This window comes from Pagrus pagrus (assembly GCF_965226575.1).
Source record: "Pagrus pagrus genome assembly, chromosome: 1".
Classification (NCBI taxonomy): Eukaryota; Metazoa; Chordata; class Actinopteri; order Spariformes; family Sparidae; genus Pagrus; species Pagrus pagrus.
Genome location: NC_140185.1, coordinates 34,619,810 through 34,640,136, shown reverse-complemented (window position 1 = coordinate 34,640,136; position 20,327 = coordinate 34,619,810). Strand labels below are relative to the sequence as shown.

Here is a 20,327-nt window from a genome sequence, read left to right as displayed (position 1 = left end):
ATTTGTGTTGAACTGTCTGTCAAAGCCTCTATAAACAACGTGGCTTTATATGTTGACAAGCTGCCGCACAGCTGCTGACTGATAAAGTGATTTAAGATAAAGGACTAATTGTTCACTATGGATTATTGTCTTGTTAATGTTTAACATGAAAAATCACACATTTACTGTACAACAACAGCACTTTGGGTCACATGTAACCCTAAAACTAATTTGAATGCATCACACGGACAGTTGGAGATGAGAAAACACGGTTTAGTTTGTGTATGTGGCCTTGATCGTTGCTGATGCGTTAGATGTGGTCCGGCCGAGAGCATCTGCTGGTGTCAGTCTGTCAGCCTCGGACTTGATGTGTCTGTCAGTCGCAGATTATGGTGTCTGAGCGCTGTAAACACTGGCTGACAATGTACACACATGTTAGACACAGAAACAGGCTCCGGACGAATACTTATGTTGCTCAACGTATACTGGATGTGTGAATTAGCAACTGTTAACTAATATAAATGTTGTGTTTATAGCTGGTTTCAGCTGCACCGCGTGGCCACAAATAATTTAATCCTGCTTTAAAATATGCTTTACGGTCGGCAAAGTATCAATTTTCAATATCACGGAGGATTTAGAACGATACATTCTCGGTTTATTATACGTTTGATAGTATCGAAAAGTCCTGAAGCGATTAAAAAAGCTCTTTAAAAGAAAGAAAGAATAAAAATATAGCTGTAACAATAATGTTAAGCTAGGCCCAAGGTGACCACAAATACTTTACTACTGCTTAAGAATGCTTTAATGTTGGCAAAGATTCAACACTTCAGAAATATCAAAGATGAGCCCACCGAAGCTATTAAATAAAACATTAGCAGCTATTGAAGCTTTTTAACCTGTCCTGAAAATAACATTTCCTCAGACATGTAGTAAATTTGCCATTAGCCTGCAAATAGAGGAAGTGAAACACAGTCTTGAAAACTTTCTCTCTCCGACAGGCTTTGCAGGCCAGTTTCAGAAAAACCCACCAGACCTTTGTCGTTTATCATTCTGCTGTTAATGTAATTTGCGCAGACTAAATCATGTCGTTTAGACTATAAGTGACCCTTCAAAACAAAAGCATCCTCTGGGTCACAGAATAAAACTGCGTCAAATTAAGGCCGGCGTGACAAGAGGGCTGCGGTGCCTGATGATATCTCATTTCATCCAGCGAAGGCTTCGTCTGACAAAAAAACTCACAAAAGATTCGAACCGCTATAAAAACTAACAGAGTTCATCTAAGGTACACAAACGCTGAGACATTCCAGCGCGGAGCTGAGGTTGTTTTCCACCACATCTCAAACTGAATTTACTGCAGGAGGGATGAGTTAAACTGCCTGCATGTTGCAGCTACCACTGTTGTTAATTTAAGCATGATATCATTCTGAGCATTAGCTTTTTTATTCATATAATCATGGCTAGTATGGAGCCACAAACCAGGCCTCCTACACGGATAAAAGCACTGTTATTGCAAGGCAACTGTAACATAATGCCAGAGCTGTCGGGGAAGAGATTTAGTAACTGTGTGTCTTGACAGTGTGCGTGTTGAGTGTTAGGAATGATACAAATCTCTGATGTTTGCCACTCTTTCCCTCGTATCTCTCTGATATTAGACAGTTCTTTGCTGCCATTGAATTTATTATCTCAGACAAGAGACGCCTCTGTACACGTGCACGTGAAACAGAAAACTGGGAACCGTTTCTGTAATTACGCTCTAACAGATCAACAGGCCTGTGCACTCATTTCTTGGCTGGTGATGAACACACAGAGAATTATCCCCATCGCAGCTCTACAGGACGTTTTAGTGTCCTTCAGCTCCTTGTTTTGTGAAATGAGCAAAGGTCAAAGTTAGCAACTAGCTGGTGAACATAGTGAAAAGAGTTGGTGGAGATGAAAACAGAGCTAAAAGGAGAGTGAGTATTGTCATTAGAGCTGCACAACGTGTATTTCTGTAGCAGTTGTTTGCTGAAGTCAGTGTTGTGTTTATAGCTTGTTTCCACGGCTCCCAGGTCGCAAATAAAATGACAAGTAAACAAATAAATGAATCCTGCATTAGAAGGTTGGCAAAGTATCGGTAAAACCACACACGGCAAATAAAAGTGCTTGTAAATGGCATAAGCTGCTTTGAAGATAGCATTTCCTCATGTGTAGTAGCTGTTCCACTAGAAATAAAGGAAGTGAAGGACAGTCTTGAGTTCAAGAGGTCAAGTGAAAATAAAAGTGGAAGCCTCTTCCTTCTATTTTTAAAATCCCCAAATTCACATGACCCTGCAAATTAGTTTAAATGACTTGTTTTTTTAGGACGCAGCCCTCTCTTTTGATTTTAACATTTATGCATCACCTCTCAGTTCACAGGTCACTTAGCGGCTAATTACCATGACGCTGACCACCGGGGGGTCCAGATCCCGAAGTTTAAAAGTCTCAGCCCGAAGTTCACTTTCAGTAATCAAACATCAAAGCTGCAAAGTGAAGTGGAAGTGCTGCGATCATCGAGTCCCGTGGGGCTACATTTGTAGCTCAATAACAGAGACTAGCGCTCACCTCTCAGGATGTCTGTGTCTAATTCTGAATGTCATGTCGTGTTGTTCTGAGAGGCGAAGCGATCTCCAGTGACAAGTGCCTGTGGCTGTGTGAGATCAGCTTGTTACAAAGAAAAACCTTGAGTTTTGACCCAGCTGCATCGCGTGGGACAATAGCATCAGGATTCACTTTAAGACTATGTTGTTTTCAGTGTTCACGAGTTGACTGGGAGTCGACTCTGCCGTCCTGACACATGTAACTATTTCCAGATGAAGGTGGGCTTCAGCGACATTTAAAAAATCCTCTGAAAACAGAGCTATTTCCCTCACCAGATGGCACGAGCCACCCACAGAGAGAGAGGCATTGACGAAACTTGACCAGGACTCCAAAATCGACCGCAGTGAGATTTCTGTTCGAGCTCTGCTGGGAAGAGTTAATGAGGCTTTTTGCCGAGCTGTGGCAGCGTTCACGCGTCCTGACACCAGCGACGCCTCGTTCTGATGGGGGTTCACCGTTAAGGTCGCGTTTGTCCGAGACTGCCGGGGAGGACAGACGTGACAATTATTCAGGGATTATTCGGGGGGGACAGATTAAGTTAGTTAGATTAGTGTTTGATGCGGCGTGCTACTGCGAGGCTGAAAAGTTTGTCTTGACAGTTTTGTGAAATTAATGGTGCAACTGTCCAAATCGCTAGACGTCAAGCGGCCCGATAATGTGTCCCGCGTTGTAGGTGTAAAGCCTCCGGGCCCGTTCTTATATCAGGAGAACCAAACAACTGCGTGTTTTTAAATCCACAGTCAGATGATATCACATTAACAATTCAGACGTCGGGTCAATAAATCTCGGCGCTTATTCTCCGCTCACACTTTAATATGTTTTGATTCAGACATTTTCTCATGCGAGCGGCCGCAGATAACCTTTCACCATGTCAGCGTCTGTTTTACGAGAGGAACATTTTTTCCCTTTTTCAGGCAAAGGGCTGCCTCGCTGCTATAATTGTGTTGTTTCTGTTCGAAAGGATTCGTGGTGAAAACGGAGACGCGGAGGAGATATTTATTGGTAGCCATGTCACTAATGCTCCTCCCTGACTGCATTTTTATTTGTTTTTCCACGCTGGACTTATTTTAGCTGGTCAAAATGTCCCAAAATGTGTTTCACCGTGCAGTATTAGTCCTTTATCTCTGGCCTGCAGTGCTCTGAGTTGCTTTATTTTCACTGATCTGTAAAATGAGGTCATGAAACGCAGCAGTTTTTTCCCCCCGAATGTTATCGTGTTATGCTTTGTGATTTTTATCCCGGCTTTATCCAGCCCCATGCTGCACTGCAAACATCATTCCACACTACCTCAAGAAGCATTTGGTGGTTTAAGTTTTTTTTTGCAGCGCTCCTCAGTTCACTGTTCTTTTCTCTCATCAGTTATTTCCTGTGTGGAAGGAGGCATTTCATGTTTGTTTTGGCCCAGGTGGTGTTTGGCCCCCGAACACAGTGAGCTGCTATGGGTGGGAGAAAGCCAGACTCCTCTCTTGAGTTCATCCCAGCTGCCTCGGTCCGAGCCCTGGACACCATTTCCCCTCCATCTCTCCTGCTACATCTCCTTTATCTTCATCTCCATTCTTTTCTATCCCTTTTCGTCCTTGATCTTTCTCCACCTCCTTGTCCTCTCCTTGCTCCCTGACTCACGGCTGCTCCAGTTCAGCTAAACCCACGGAGATGACCGCATGTTTATGACTTCCTATGCCAGTCCTGTGCGTTTGTTGATGTCATTCATCTTTAGGATTTGATTTGACACCTCATGACCACATGTAAAGGTCAGCAGCACCCATATCGGGCTACATTACTTAGGAAGTTGCTATGTTTAAGTTGTTTTTTAATGCCTCCACGCCGCCAGTAGCCGTATGTATGTCCACCTGTCTGTCCCATTCCTCTGAACACGTTATCGCCTTGTTGGTATTTTATTTAATTTTTTTTAAACAAATTTGGCACAAACATCCACACGGACTCGAGGATGAACTGATTAGATTTATTGGTCAAAGGTTAAAAGTCACTGTGACTAAACAAACAATGTTTTTGGCCGTGACCCAAAAATTCATCGGCCAGTTATAACAACATTTCTGACATCATCATGTTCGGCAGAAACACTTGTGTGGCCATTATTCAGCCACAACACACGAACAGAGGTGGAGATTGTGTCGGATATGGAGTTGGTGAGACAAATCTTGGGTGCCCACCTTGAAGCTGTGGTGACTGTGGACACATCTGACAACTGATTTGTGTTTTCCTCTATCTAGCTACCTGACAGTGACAGCTTTTGACATTGGTTGTGACAATAGCCTGAATAAATAACAAAGGAGTGGAGAAAAACTTGACCATCGGCCACTGAGTGTTTATAAAGCATAAAGAGCTGCATTTAATAGTTACAGTCCAGTTACACTAGAAACAAAATGAGCAGATACAATCACATGATGAGGAGGTATTCATGATTACTTCATTATTCGCCTGGCAGCAAAATGTTACCCACAGATCACTTATAGAGGGTCAAAATCACAGCAGGCTGTAGTCTCAGACAGGGATGCTCCTCAAGAAGTTGAAGTTTACCAGCTGAGAACTGCACAGGTTGTTTTCAGCGTCCGTGTTCACATCTTAAGACATGACATTCAAACGTGCGGACGTTATAATGATACCACAGTAATGACGACTTGTCTACGTGTATACTTACACACTAACAGACATACAGACAGCAGCAGTTCATCGCAAGCTCGTTGGTTTTGCTAATATTGAGCTCTCTATCAGTCCGACTCTGTCAAAATAAAATCTCCCAAGTGAAGACAGCATGTTTCCAACTGGGAAACATGGTGATAACTTACATTTCACCAAAACATACACGTCACCTTTCATTACATTCTGTCAAAGTCTTCACTGCGATTGATTATATGAGTCTGTGAAGACGTGGATGTAAACTTCAACTTCACCGGCGCGTGGATGCATACAACCACAAGGCAAAAATATGTTTGGGTTAGAAGAGAAATACGCCAGCTTCATGTGTCGGCCAAGTGAGAGCTGCAAACTGACTATAAGGCCTGGAGATGGGCTGCCGTCCAACAACAGAAGTCCCACACTCTGTCGGTTTCCTTATTGGTGACTGTGGTCTGTTTTGGACTCGCCCTGGCACTGCAGTAACCACAGACCCAGTGTGTTTGAGTTTACGGTAGCTCGCTGGGACCAGTTTTGGCTGCTCCACCACCTGTTTGCACGGCGACTTGCTTTTATTGCTGGTTCGAGTGAATTTATGGACTGCTGATGTTAACGGTTCTATTTTTACTGTGCCCAGGTTTCCTGTAAATCACTACCACCAATGTGACAGAGGAAACTCACACCGTAGAGATTTTAGGAAGGAAATTCTGAGATCAGGTCAAAAACAGTAAAAGCCAAAATGGCAATTATTCTGCTATTGTTGTTAATGATGTGGGTTTATGGTGCGACTTGGCTTCGCTTTGTAAATACAATCTTTTGTGCATAATTATCTCTGTTTATTTGACCGAGAATAGTTTGCATTCATCCAGTTCAGCTAAAACAACTTGAACACCTCGAGTGCAGACGTTTATACGTATTCATGTAAACTCCTTTATTATCTCCTCTGTCTCACAGAGTCTGGGCTGCGATGAGTATCTCGGGTCAGGAAAGGTGATGGACAAGTGCGGCGTGTGTGGAGGCGACAACACGTCCTGCAGGCTGGTCTCCGGAGTGTTCAAACACAGCCTGTCCAAGATCGGCTACCACAAGATCGTGGAGATCCCGGAGGGAGCCACCAAGATCAATGTCACAGAAATGGTGAAGAGCAGAAACTACCTAGGTGGGAAAAAGCACATGTCACATCGATACACAGTGTTTGTACAGTAGTTTCACAACAGAGAAGCTAATTAAAGCAGTAGTCCTCTTGTCTTCTTGACCAGGAATGGTTTGCAGATCCTTGATTGAATCGACTGATTCAACTTGATTGTCTTCCGCGTAGGAAGTTAGCCGACCGAGCCGGCTAACTTCCTGTTTAACACCCGGCTAACTTGTATGGGGATAAAAAAATGTAATCGCAGACATTTTATTGGACCGAATGGCTCAAGTTCTGACAGTCAAACGAGTCATTTCTTGGGGGTTGTGACGCTTAAAAAAAAGTATCCACAGTTTTTCTTTCACAATGTGGGAAAAAGTCTTTTTGGTGCCCAGTGCATCACATGACGGTGTAATTACACGGTTCAAAGCCTGGCGCTCATCCTGGACCGCTCCAGGCCCCTCTTCTTTCTCACACAGTAGCCCAGAACGGAGAAACCAAACGCTCCTCTGTAGGGGAGATTAAGTTAAGTTGATTGCAATCTGCAATTCAACGATGGATGCAAATAAATCCTGCACACTGGACCTTTAAAACATCAGCGCGCTCTCCTCACTATTTTGCTTCCATGCCTGCTGTCACATCACTCACCTGAAGGCCACTGCAGTTCATATAGGGTTTCAAAAGCCTCACCTCCATCCCAGCATCCAACTCCAGGCTCTGATGCTGCAATCCACTGCAAGTTGGAGGTCGATATTTCTCTTCACAAGCAACTACAGCGGCTGATTTAAAAGATTAGGACACGTGAAAAGAGACAGAGGGGAAGGCTTGTTCGCATGCTCGCAAAGACTTCCATCAAACGTGATGGAGTTTCAAATGCCCTATTAGATGCCCTCGAAGTGGAGAAAAGTGAGCTTTTCAGTGCCCTTTTAATTATTCTCGCCCCTGCCTCTCAAACATCAGGGTTTTTCCTGGAGTGCTTGTGTTCTGTCACAGCTAATTTAGCTTCCTCTTTGCAAATAGAGAGTCCCAGTTTCCACCCAGGTTTACAGTTTCATCAGCTGCTGTCCGCCGCAGAGCTCGGCCTTCACTCCAGCTTAAAACACATGCAGGAGACATTTAAAATCTCCATCCACCAAGAGCTACAGATTAAAAGTTTAACATCATTGAAAAGTACATGGAAGGTCATAATGAAATGATAAATTGTAGAAATGTTTGTCGTTTGATAAGTTGACATTTGACAGTGCTACTAGTTCCAGCTGTGCCGGCAGCTGCTGCTTGTAAAATTAATGAGATTTGTCTGAAAAGGCAGATCAACCTGGGGGGGTGGTGTCACTTGTTCAGGGTTCCTCCACCGTGCAGCCCGTATTACCACCCACCACTGTGCTGCAAAGCCTTTCATCAGAGCCTCCGAGTGAAATGCACTACACAGATAATTGGCGTCTTTATGGAGGTGCAACAGTGGGACACAGTCGTGGGTTATTTTCAGAAGTGACTATTGGAATGTCAGACATTGTTTAATGAGAGCCATGCCTCGGCTCAGCAGCAGGTTCGGAGCAAGAGGGGAACAGCCTCCCACCCCTCTAATGGCCGCTTCCCCCCGAGGAAATAAACACGCTTTCATTAGTAGGATCTCACCCCTAAAGCCTCACCGTCCTTTTTAATTAAGGTGTGGAATTTCACCACTCTGTAAAAAAAAAAAAAACGAGCCAGGATGGATTCACTGGCTACCTTTCAGATCCCAACTACTTGGATGACAAGGGCGCTCTGCTTTCTTTAATTTGAAGTACACAGAGTTATGCACAGCCATGCACACAAACACAAAAACAGTCACTCACTCAGTCTCACACATTCACGCATTCACACACACACAAACACACTGTCGGCAACATTTTTGAGCACTTCTGAAGAAGCTGAAACATCCTTAATGATGAAATAAACAGGAGTAATCTTAAAGGTGCACTATGTCGTTTTTTTTTAAGCTAAATAAACAAACGTTAAAACCTTAAGGGGACAACACAGTTTCATGCTGTTTATATGTGGCGGACCCTGCCACCTTTCTAGCTTCAAACAGTGTTCTGGGGACCTTATGATCCTCTGAGAACAGCTTGTTTATTCAGTCATGATTGTATTATTACCTCTAAAATTCTGACTTTGAATTTCTACGTAGTGACCCTTTAAAATGCTATTTTTTAATAGACTAGGAAGGTGAAAAAAAAAATCCAGGCAGCACGAATTTTGTTCAAAATGGCTGTACAGGTTTTTTAAAATGTGAAGAAGAGTGCAAGACGCGAGCAGGAGCCACCGACTGCATCGTCACCACGTCCCTGATTTTTCCCTCAATAGGCCTCTGTTCCCCATCGTGCGTCTCTAATGTGCTTTTAGTTGTCCAAACACGCTTTTACAAGCTTGTCTAATGTTACACTTCTAATGCTTTTCTAATGGCCTCTTGTACTTAATCCATGAAATCAGTGGAAAACTTCTTGGGAGATTCGGTTTCAGGATTTGCATGAAAGATTTGCCAGCACAAACAGATCGGCACGTTTATGAAAGACGTTTGCTTTGAAAGTGCACGTGAGAGCATTTATTCCGTTAGCTGTAATTACTTTTTTCTTTTTTTTTTGGGTGGAGGAAGTCGGTGTCGGTGTACTACAGTTCTCATTAAGCTTAAATGGTTTCACATTAAACGATAATTATGTGGATGAAGCTGTGGCAGCATTTCTCTTTTGGTTCGAGCTCAGGGCTGTCAGTGGTGATTGTGTGGTTGTTCTCTGTGTCTCTTTCAGCTCTCCGAAGCCGGTCAGGGCGATCCATCATTAATGGAAACTGGGCTATTGACCGACCGGGGAAGTACGAGGGCGGGGGGACCATGTTCACATACCGCCGACCCAACGAAATCAGAAGCACGGCCGGGGAGTCCTTTCTCGCTGAAGGGCCCACCAATGAGATCCTGGACGTTTATGTAAGTAACATGTCAACTCTTTCTGTCACTTTTATTCTTACTGACAAGTTTGACATGAGAACGTTTGTGTTTTATGATCACATTTCAGAGCAGGTATCACTTTTTTTAGAAGGGTGTGTTTTGTCATTATTACTTAGTCTCATGTACATTTCCTCAGATGATCTTCCAGCAGCCAAATCCTGGTGTTCACTACGAGTACGTCCTCCCCTCTGAGAAACCAGCTGGCCCTCAGCAAGAAGGTCAGACCCTCCTGATTGTTCAATACATGTTATATGGCACTCATTAGAGCGCATACCTCCTCCAAACAGTCCCCTTTACCCACATCAAATTGTACTCACTCATAGATTCCAGTCACCTAAATATGCCTGATCCATGCATTATTAACAAAATATGTAAAAATAAAAAAAAAAGTCAATGTTAGTCTAATAAGTAAATGACATGCAACTCACAAAATGTCCAGAAAGAAGATATTTTTACACCTATTTTCCTTACTGAACAGAAAAATACAACCTAACAGCTTCTAAATTCAAGTTTCTCTCTCCATCTTTTTTATAAAATTATCCCGTTATCCATTTACAAACAGTGACTCTATTGTTATTTCTCTCAGTGCATCTAAACTCGTGTGTCCACATCTTAGGGAACGCTGTGAACGGACAGGGAGGATACGACCACAACATCGACACTCACACTCAGGAAGACTTCAATCCAGCAGGCGGGGGGAGGGACCCTCCTCGCCTCCCCGACAACCAGGTTCCCGTCGTACAGCCGCCCAGACGACCGAGAGAGCACAACTGGAAACTGGCTGGTGCTACAGAGTGCAGCGCCTCCTGTGGCAAAGGTCAGTCACATTACTTTTGTTCCAGAAAGCAAACAAATGTATTTTTTAATGCAAAACTACATAAAATTACCTTAAAATTGAAGACCAGTTGACATTCGTCCTGAGATGATCTATTTTTGTGATAAATGGTCCTTTCTGAAGATGACTCCAGTTATCATTTCAGAAAACTCTCACACTTTCCCTCCTCTTATATTTCAGATTCAATGCTTAGGTTAAATAACTGGTTTCTGTGCTTTTTTAGGATTCAGATACTCCGTCTTTCACTGTGTGTCCCGGCTGAACCACGTCCAGGTGTCAGATGCTTTGTGTGACAGCAGCAGCAGACCGACTCCTCAGGAAGAGGCCTGCAACCTGCAGCCTTGTCCAGCCTTGTGAGAGACCACACTATACTGCTAAATCTAAAAAGCCTTTTCACTCAGAAAGAAAGTTAAATCAACAGTGTCCACGCTTCTGTTAGATAATGATGACTGTACACTTTTTGAAAGTTTGAAGCGTCCTTGAATGTACCACATCTGCTAAGTAGAGATGTAGGCTGCCACTGACAGATAATGAAGAATGGTGTATCCTCAATATATTTTCACCTTTTCAAGATCGATGGTGGTAAATGATGGCATCTGCCCCCACAAGTTTTGCAATGAAACAATGAAATGTATATAATGTATATACATTAATGTAATTAATACACAACGCCGTGGACACCTCATAAAAACCTCTTGTTGTTGTCATCGGAGCAGCTGGGATATTGGGGAGTGGTCAGAATGCAGTAAGACCTGCGGCCTGGGCATGCAGCACCGGCAGGTCCTGTGTCGCCAGATTTACGCCAACCGCACCCTCAACGTCCACACGAGCCGCTGTCGAGACTTAGAGCGGCCGGAAATCGCCAGTACCTGCCAGCTGAAGATCTGCAGCGAGTGGCAGATCCGCTCCGAGTGGACCCCTGTAAGTGTCTCTACAGTTAGTACATCATCTTTAATGACTTACAGCTGTAAAAAATAGATGAGGTTCAACAGAAATACTGTGCTTTTTTGAAACTTTATCACTGATATTGGTGTTTTTTTTTTGTTTTTTTCATAAAATATTTTTTTTTTAGCCATGTATCAAATAATAATGTGAGAAGAGTTGGCATCCAAATCTGCAGCTCCCCTCTGCTTTACGAAGCCTTTTACGTTCTCGTCTTCGGGCTCTGCAGGCCATAAAGAAGATATTCAGTAGAAGGAAGCAGCCCGCCTTAGAAAACCACAGACAGATTGCACTTCTTCTAAGGATATACAAGAGCACTAAGTACACCAAGAGAGCATACTTATAAAAAAAAGATGAAGAAGAAGCCATCCAGTCTCCAGCAGTGCTAAAAGAGTACAGTATTAACCATGTGGCCTGTGTCTCCATAGTGCTCGCAGCCATGTGGGCCGGGTCAGAGGTCGCGAGAGGTACGCTGTGTCAGCAACGTGGGCGACTTTGTTCCTGATGAAGAGTGCAACATGAATCTGCGGCCCGTCGATGTAGAGAACTGCGACATGGGACCGTGTGCCAAGAGCTGGTTCTACACCGAGTGGGGCAACAGGGTAGGTGTCGGAGTCAATGGGAGGCATAGTACCTTTCATTCATTGCCAGTAACAGTAGTGGTCATTGTGCAGGTCCGACTTCATGAATCCAGCAGCTGTCCTTGAAAACCAGATAGCATATAGATCTTGTGATGCACATTTTGACAGCTAGAAAGACAGACTGGGTAACGTTTTAGTTCTGTGTCACATTAATATTACGTGTTAAAGAATCAAAAAAGTGTGAGGAGAGGAAATAATTATAATAAGAGATAAGAAAAGGGAAAATATGGATTATGATATCGTCAGGAAAGACCAGTGCTGGATGAAGTATTCAGATCCTTTACTTTAAGTAAAAATACAAATACCACAGTGTAAAAATATTCTGTCACAAGCGAGTGTCCTGCATTTAAGATGTTACCATAAGAACTCATGCATTAACTTTGGTTTACATAAATAAACTTTGCTTTGCTAAGCAAGGATTTATTTTTAATGGTGCAACATATTTACTCATTTTAAACCTAGTTTTATTAAACTCTGATTAGAGCCCATCTTAGATTCAATTAAAGAGGTCACATTATGCTCATTTTCAGGTTCATACTTTTATTTGGGGGTCCTAGTAGAATAAGTTTACATACTTACATTTTCAAAAAACACATTATTTTTCTCATGTGGTGCATTGCTGCAGCATCCCTTCTCACACTGTCTTGAACAGTTTTAGCTACAGAGTGAGACATCCCGTCTCTGTTCAGTCTTTGGTGAGAGTTGCACACGTGCATTACTTAACAGGCAGGATGTAGCCAATCAGAGGCAGAGAGTCATGCCGAGCAAGGTAGTGTGATCTAAACTAACGCTGCCACAGCAGCAGTAACTGTGTCTGCTGACTGATTGGAGTGTATTTATTTTATAATATATATATAAATATATATTTATATAAAGCCTGTTACAAAGTGACGATCATAAGTTACAGAAGTAAAGTCTGGACTGGGTGTTTCAGGCAGTGCAGAAGCAGTTTTCTGTGGGAGACAGTAACTCCCTTTGGTCCGGACTTTTTTACTTTGTAGACCTTTTACATGCACTTCTTTTCTTTACATTCATCTGACGTGTTCCTCTTGAATCTGCTTATTATCATAAAGCGAGTTTGTACTCCACAGTGTTCAGCTGAGTGTGGGATGGGAGTACGGTCCCGGGGCGTCCTGTGCCTGACCAATCACATCAGCAGCCTTCCTCTGGAGGGCTGTGGCAGCGAGCGGCCTGCTGACTCTCAGGTCTGCAACAACGGCCCCTGTGAGAATCGCATTGAGTGGTTCACGGGCCCCTGGAGCCAGGTATGAGGGATGACGCTGGGCTTAAGGGGACGGTGTCTGGAGTAGATAAATTGGTGTGGTTTTACAGCGACACGTCAGGATTTGTTGTATTTGTGTAATTAACTCCATATGGCCTGTGTTGCTGTGTGAATCAGTGCTCTGCAGAGTGTGGCACAGGCAGCCAGCAGAGGTCAGTGGTGTGTCTGATGAAGTCAGATGAAGGATTCACCATCATGCCGCCCTACGAGTGCTCCTCTCTGGACCGGCCTCTCAGCCAGCAGAGCTGCAACCTCAAGACCTGTGGAGAAAAGTGGTACCACACCGACTGGAGTGCTGTGAGTCAGATATAGGACCCTCCTCCCTTTTGTTGTTTAGATGCCATTGAGCAAGGCATCCTCTCTCTATGGCTCTCACTAACCAATTAATAGACAACAGACAAAGAAACCAGCGGTAACCAGCGTTAAGGCGCATTTCCGCCACCTACTATGACGAGGCATGAATTATTTAAAAGGCAGGGGATTATTTCCCCGATATTATCACGTGTATTATTAACACAATATCGATATTTCAGTTATCACGGTTATCGTCAATAGACGTGCTGTAGTAACAGTATGACGTGTTTTTGGAACATTAAAGCGTGTCAACAGATAGATAAACAGATAAATGAACATAATATGTGTTTGAAAGATTCGGATCACAACGTGAACGTGTTTGCAAAGTAGCAGCAGTGTCAGCAGTAGACCAACTTTATCGACACGGGACTGACTGCTGTCACTGACTCCTGTTCCTCCCAGTGCTCTAAAACATGCGAGGGAGGTTTCCGTGTGCGGGAGGTGCGCTGCCTGTCGGACGACATGCTGTCCAGCGAGGGCTGCGACGAGCAGCTGAAACCACCGGGGAAGGAGAACTGCAGCCCAGAGCCCTGCATACCTCAGATAGGTCAGTCATCCCCCAACACGCTCTCTGGAATATTACTGAGTTTTTTCTTAATGATTTTAGCATCCTGAGGAGGACAAGGGTCATCACTGTGACTGAAATATCCAGCTGGGGGATTCCTGGCATGAGGCGTAGATGAGTGATGTTCTTTGCCATCTCTGAATGCTGGAAATGGAGATTGTGCCTTAAGCAAAGCGTTGAACCCCAGACTTTAGTGAACAGTAGAAGTTCAAGCGGCAGTGGGGAGCTATAAATGTTGGTAACACTCCCTTCCTCCTTTCAGCACATTACTCAGGGTCTATTCTCATGTGTTCTCAGCTCTCTCAGTTAAATAAGGGTCATATATTATTTGCTGGAACTTATAAGAAACATAAGATTAACCTTCTTTATGTTTCAGATGAGAACTGCAGAGACAAATACTTTAACTGCAACGTGGTGGTCCAGGCTCGCCTCTGCGTGTACGATTACTACCAGACGACGTGCTGCGCCTCGTGTTCACGACTGACCCACAGACAGCCGATTCACCGGGGCCGCAGCTAGCACTCTCCAAGCACGGGTCCCTCAGCTCCATGTTGGGCCGGACTCGATACCCGCTGCAGGCACTCTGTTCCCGGGCCAGCCAGGGGGAGTGATGAACCGGCTGGACCTCGGCTCAAACGAACACTTGTTTTGATTGCCAAGGATGGAAACTGAAGAAGGAACATTTCTGTTGGCTCGTTTGGAGACAGCAAAGGAATACCTAAGAACAGTGGAAGACAGGAATCCAGTCACTGGATGAACAGAGCGCTGGTTGGGGTTGAGAGAGATCAGGAGCAAAGTGAGGAACCTACAAAGAACGTTGTGGCTTTTAACCATGACATTTAATATAAAGAAACTATCTTTTTCGCTTCAGAGGGAACAGTTTGCAGCCTTCTTTCACCTATAACGGCTCTTGTGGATGACATGATATGAAGAGGAGAGCCTCTGTAAACTGTTCAAGATGGACTATATATAGAAAGTATATGTTCTCTTATGGTTCTTGACAATGTTAAGATTTGTGGCGTGATGTCACATGAAGTCGATGCTGTAATCAACTATTCACCACCCACCTTGTTGACCAAAGATTTGTAACCTCATCCAACTGAGGACGGTGACACATTCACACTTTTCTCCTAAGAATTTGAGTTCTCTGAGGCACAGATGAGGTTTTTCTGATTATCTCGGCAGTGGCAGCCATCTTTTCTCTTTCTTCCTGTAAATTCAGCCCACGTAATATGTATGTGTATATATATGTATGTGAGACAGAGTGAATGATAAAGGTCTTTTCGTAAGACTTCTCAGACAGTCCCCCCCCCCCCTTTCCTGCAACTGAAGAGAAAAAAGCCCTCTTTATTTATTTGCGTGGCTCCCCGGGGACGACGCTGGTTTATCGGTTGGCCCCTTTTTGGCCGAGGGGATAAAAATCTTTCGCCGTCTCTCCACCAATCGCAGCCTCGGAGCTGGATGTAGGCATTCCACAGCCTGCTGGATGGTCCGAGCAGATGGTCCGAAAAAATCCCCGACGCATTTTTGGAGAGGCGAAACAAACTGCATATATACTGTATATATTGTCTGTGGGAGATGATCATTCCACATCTGTACAATTCCTGATAAATCACCATAAATACATTGTCAATAAAATATTATCAATATTTGATTGTGAAGATAAATCATGACAGTATTTTGCAACTATTAATCTGTTATGGTATATATGAGGTTTACATTTACAGTAAGTCCTTGTTCATGCACCAGCCTTTTCTGCCATATCACCATTTTTTTTTTTCCCCAGTTTCATACAGAACCTGCACGCTGTACCTCTCAAGTGTTCAACTGTTTTTGTATTACATGTTATCCGTTCCCTCCACGTGCGATAAACATACCTCCGATCCATAAGTACTGTATATGTATCGATGTTTAAGTTCAAGGTGGCTCGAGTATGCAATTAAAGGGGCAATATGTAAGAATTTTAGTTGGAAACGTAAAAAAAAAAACAACATTATCAACAGAATGTTGCAAAATAGCAGTTTTGACATTGATATCTATGTGTTGTGTTGCAGAGATATCTAACAAGCTAGCCCCGGTCTTAACCCGGTCCAAAGCCCACTTACACTGATCCCTGAGCTCCCAGTCTGCATGGCTAGCTGTATGGCTAACTAAGCTAACTTGCTAAGGCAGCTTCAGTTAGCAGCAGCTAGCGCTTACTCTGGAGTATGAATTTGACAGATGGTCGATTCTTACATATTGCACCTTCAATTCAGTCTCTATAGTAAAAAAAAAAGGAGCCGTTCTTCATTTGTCAACATGCTGTGATGATAAATGATTTTCAGCAAAACAACAAGAAGAGTTGAACTTAAACACAATAATCTCTCAGTATTCAACATTCAGTATGACTGCAAGTAATTAAAACGTCTGTATTTGCCTTAATTCACATTTCACGTGTCCAGCAGTTGATTGTCATGAGGAGTGTTCTTGAGATTTTCTGAAATAAACAAAATTACTAATTATTTGTACACCAACCGTATAAAGTATGTTCCTTGTGTGCTTCCTCAGAGGATTCAGTCTGAGTGAGGAGGAGGAGGAGGACATGAGGTCTCTGATTTAAGTCATCCATCTAGAGGACAAAGGCGGTATTACAACAAAGAGATTCACTTTGATGAACTGTCAGGAAATGTTCTGTGAGAAGACGAGAGGTCTATTCTAGTGAATGTCCAGCTGACAGAAAGTTGCAGTCCACTTAATGAGTCACTTTTATTGATTTGAAGGATAATCGAAAAAAAAAATGGCCACTCACTCACCTCCAAGTCCAGTCCCCCTCAGGCACAACAACAATAACACAGTTTATGAGACAGAAGCAGCCTGTGCTCAGTCAAGTGAGGCCCATATTTCACTTGTATCAATTGAAGTATTTCATTAGAGTATAAAAATATTCAGAAATTAATGCGACTACATACACAGAAACCCTTCTCGCCTCCAGTAGCATCCTCTTCTTCCACATTAAAAACTCTGCCCTGCAGCACTGGCTGACTTTCTGTTTTTACTGCACACCTCTTGGGAGGGTCATAAATGAGAAACGGTCACATTGTGGGTAAATATTTGATGTAATATTTCAGCTTATTTGTCACAAGCTGTGTCTATCGACTGGATGAGGTTTGCACAGGTTGCATCCTGAGAGGATCCTGTCATCTTGAATTCTTTGAGTAAGTTTTAAACTGAATAAGCTGCTTGATACTTTGGGTATTTAATTTCATGATCGCAACTATTTTTTTTCTGTCTTGAAATGTTTTAAACATACTAATTTACTAAGCTCTGTCTGGCCTGATCTCAGGCTGCAGGCTCAGACAGAAACAAGAGGGGAGAGACGAGCCCAGAGCAGATGGTCCTCCATCATTCCCAGGAATATTGACTATAAATGAGACCTGTTGTTTCTTGAGTTATCAGTGGGGAAACCATCTCACACTCGACTGCTGAAAATGTTTTAAACCACAATAAAACGTCATACAATCTGTGATTTTATTACTTTCCTGCTGATCTATTTCTCATTCAATGGTGACAGGAAAGCTCACGCTGCACCTTAGATAGTTGGAGACTGCAGAGAAGGAATGATTTTTTAAATAATAGAAATAAATTAATAACACAAAGCGGTGGTAGCCAATAGTAACAAGAAAGAGTGAGGAAAAAGCCCATTAAAAGAGAGCCATGCGAGCTCTGCAGATCAGAGGGGGCGGAGAGGTACAATCAAAGTCTTTCTCCACAGGAGGTGTGCCTGAAAAACAGTCCTCCTTATTTCAGAAAATGTCAATTCATCTGGGAGGCTGCAAACTCTAATGCCAGGGACAACTGAGCGAGCACGAAGTCTGTTACATCTGCACGGACTGACTTCAGATTCTTATAGTGAGAAAACAAAGAAAAGCTCCTGTTTCTGACTGCAGACACAATTACCTGACTGGGCAGATGCAATTGACAAGGTTTGAGATTTAATAGTCAGGATGAATGATATTTATCGGACAGATAAATAATTGTATCGTCATATAAGCTGGAGCCAAATATGTTGGAGCATCAGAAAAAAATCTCACTTGGCCCTCAGGGCTTCTGTACATTTCTGATGCATATATTCAGAGTTTTGTTTATATGAGCCTTATTTTGTCAAATGTGGACTCAATATGCAACATGAGGACATAGTATACTAAGATCTGGTCGAATATGGATGAAAGATACATTTTCAGGACATATTCTGGACACGATTTAAATCTTGGTGAAGACCCCAAGCATGCAGATATAATTTTCTTAATTCTCTGCAGAATCTGGTAACATTTTAAGCAAACATGTTTTGTTCCAGCAAGTGGGCTGATTAGTTTTGCACACAGACATATAGCAGAGTTCAGTAGAGGTTTAATGTTTGGCTGAATTCATATTATTCTGTTCCTTCACAATCATCACTCACTCAGTTGGACTGTGCTGAGAATGAGACACTTGAGGCACACATGCAATATTTTCTCTTGAATCAGCTTCAGTATTCATTTCTTTACACAATTACCAAAGTTTACTTTCATTTTTGATTGAGATTTTTTTTTTATTCTTAGTTTTTCATTATTGTTTTATTTGCTTGTAACTGTCTTGTTCTGTAGTTCTTGACCGCCGCTACCCTCCACCTCATCTGACCTTCTACAAGTCAGGTGAGAGGGAAGGTGTGATGGTTTGTGAACCTGTTGTTTCCTTCAAGATGAATGCTGGATGCCTCAAGATCTGAAAAGATCTTAAAAGACACCAGAGGCGGTGGAAAAGGTGGAGATGGTTATTAAGTCTTTGCTGCTGTCTGTGATGGAACACCTGAACAGCCTGGTTAGCTTTTTTTTATGATATAGTGTAATGTCGGGGAAACCGAAGCAACTCGGAGAAAACCCAAACTAACACAGGGATTCAAATAACTCCACACAGCAAAGATCATTGAATGATGTTCAAAAATGCGAGCAGTGATGGAAAAAGGTGGAGATGGTTATTTATTCTTCACTGCTCCTGGTGATGCACCACCTGAACAGCCTGGTTAGCTTCTTTTTTTTTTTATATACATTGTAATGTTGGGGAAACCGAAGCAACTCGGAGAAAACCCAAACTAACAGGGATTCAAATAACTCCACACAGCAAAGATCGTTGAATGATGTTCAAAAATGCGAGCGGTGATGGAAAAAGGTGGAGATAGTAATTTATTCTTCACTGCTCCTGGTGATGCACCACCTGAACAGCCTGGTTAGCTTCTTTTTTTTTTTTTTAAGATACACTGTAATGTCGGGGAAACCGAAGCAACTCGGAGAAAACCCGAACTAATACAGGGATTTAATAACCACATATCAAACATCCTCTAAAGTAGCTTGAACTCACAGGGGTGGTGTGATAGTTCGAGATGCACCACCAAAAGGGTTTGGCTAGAGCTTTTCCCACCCTGGAAAAGAAGCTGGCAACTGCAGACCTTTTTGATCTGTGGAGGGCATCCAGGTGGATTTTCAGACACTTCAAAACAGCTTCATCAAAAGATGAACTGTTTGATGCCATTGCAACCTCCAGTAGCTGTTCAGTAGAGCCAAACTCCTTTTTAAGGTCCTTAATCACCGCTTTGTTGATCTTTTTCATGTTCTTTCTAGTTTTTTTGATAGCAGAGTAATCGATGCGGATGTTGTCCCGCACCATTTCTGAGAGACGCTGAACGATGGTGTCCATGTCTTCTGTCTGAGAGGACTGCCCGGATTTCTGAGGGACATTTATGGTGAGCCTCAGGAGGAGGGCTGTGATGATGTCGTCAGTTGTCTTCTCTGATATCCAAGATGAGGCGTCAGTCGACTCTTCTGAGAGCTCCCAGTCTGACTTTTTAGAAGAACAGACGGAAGACACCGGTGTACTTTCAGAAGTAGCTTCGGCACGTTGGACTCCTGAAGACGCAATGACTTTGTTTTTCCTCAAAATCAGACTATCAACATGGTTAAACTCTTTCATGTCGTCGCTGTCATCATCGCAGCAGATAGATGGAGACGTCTCAGCATCATTGAAAGGTTCGACCGGAGTTGAACAACAGGGTGTTGTAGTCTGACTGTCGGTGACTTCAGGGGACTCTTCTGGTTGGGTCACCAATTTTGTGATTACGTCTTCGATGTCGCCTAACGCACCGGACACTTTCTCACTGTGACTTGTCTGATTTGATTCCTCCTCCTCCACCCAGAACAGCAACTGCTGTAAGAACTTTTGCACTGCATCTTCTGTAATGGCGTACATTACTTCAGGAGAAAAGCTGCACTGAGTGGCGTCCACCTTCCTCCTGACATTAGAGATGACGCTGTCAGAAAGACATCTTCCCTCCGGTGCTGAGGGAAATTGATATGTG

The 20,327-nt window shown here is 43.1% G+C and overlaps 1 protein-coding gene across 1 annotated transcript in view; it reads left to right on the top strand.

Annotated features, from left to right (window-relative positions):
* thsd4 (thrombospondin type 1 domain containing 4) overlaps nt 1–16,463 on the top strand; it is a 46,632-nt gene extending 30,169 nt beyond the window's left edge. Inside the window, exons 8-18 of the mRNA XM_084359023.1 lie at nt 6,184–6,388; nt 9,145–9,320; nt 9,478–9,559; nt 9,958–10,158; nt 10,400–10,529; nt 10,893–11,097; nt 11,547–11,720; nt 12,851–13,024; nt 13,159–13,338; nt 13,798–13,942; nt 14,337–16,463. Of these exons, the coding sequence (XP_084215149.1) occupies nt 6,184–6,388; nt 9,145–9,320; nt 9,478–9,559; nt 9,958–10,158; nt 10,400–10,529; nt 10,893–11,097; nt 11,547–11,720; nt 12,851–13,024; nt 13,159–13,338; nt 13,798–13,942; nt 14,337–14,479 (1,815 nt within the window). The 3' untranslated portion in view covers nt 14,480–16,463. The remainder of the gene's footprint in view (nt 1–6,183; nt 6,389–9,144; nt 9,321–9,477; nt 9,560–9,957; nt 10,159–10,399; nt 10,530–10,892; nt 11,098–11,546; nt 11,721–12,850; nt 13,025–13,158; nt 13,339–13,797; nt 13,943–14,336) is intronic.
* The last annotated feature ends 3,864 nt before the right edge of the window (nt 16,464–20,327 follow it).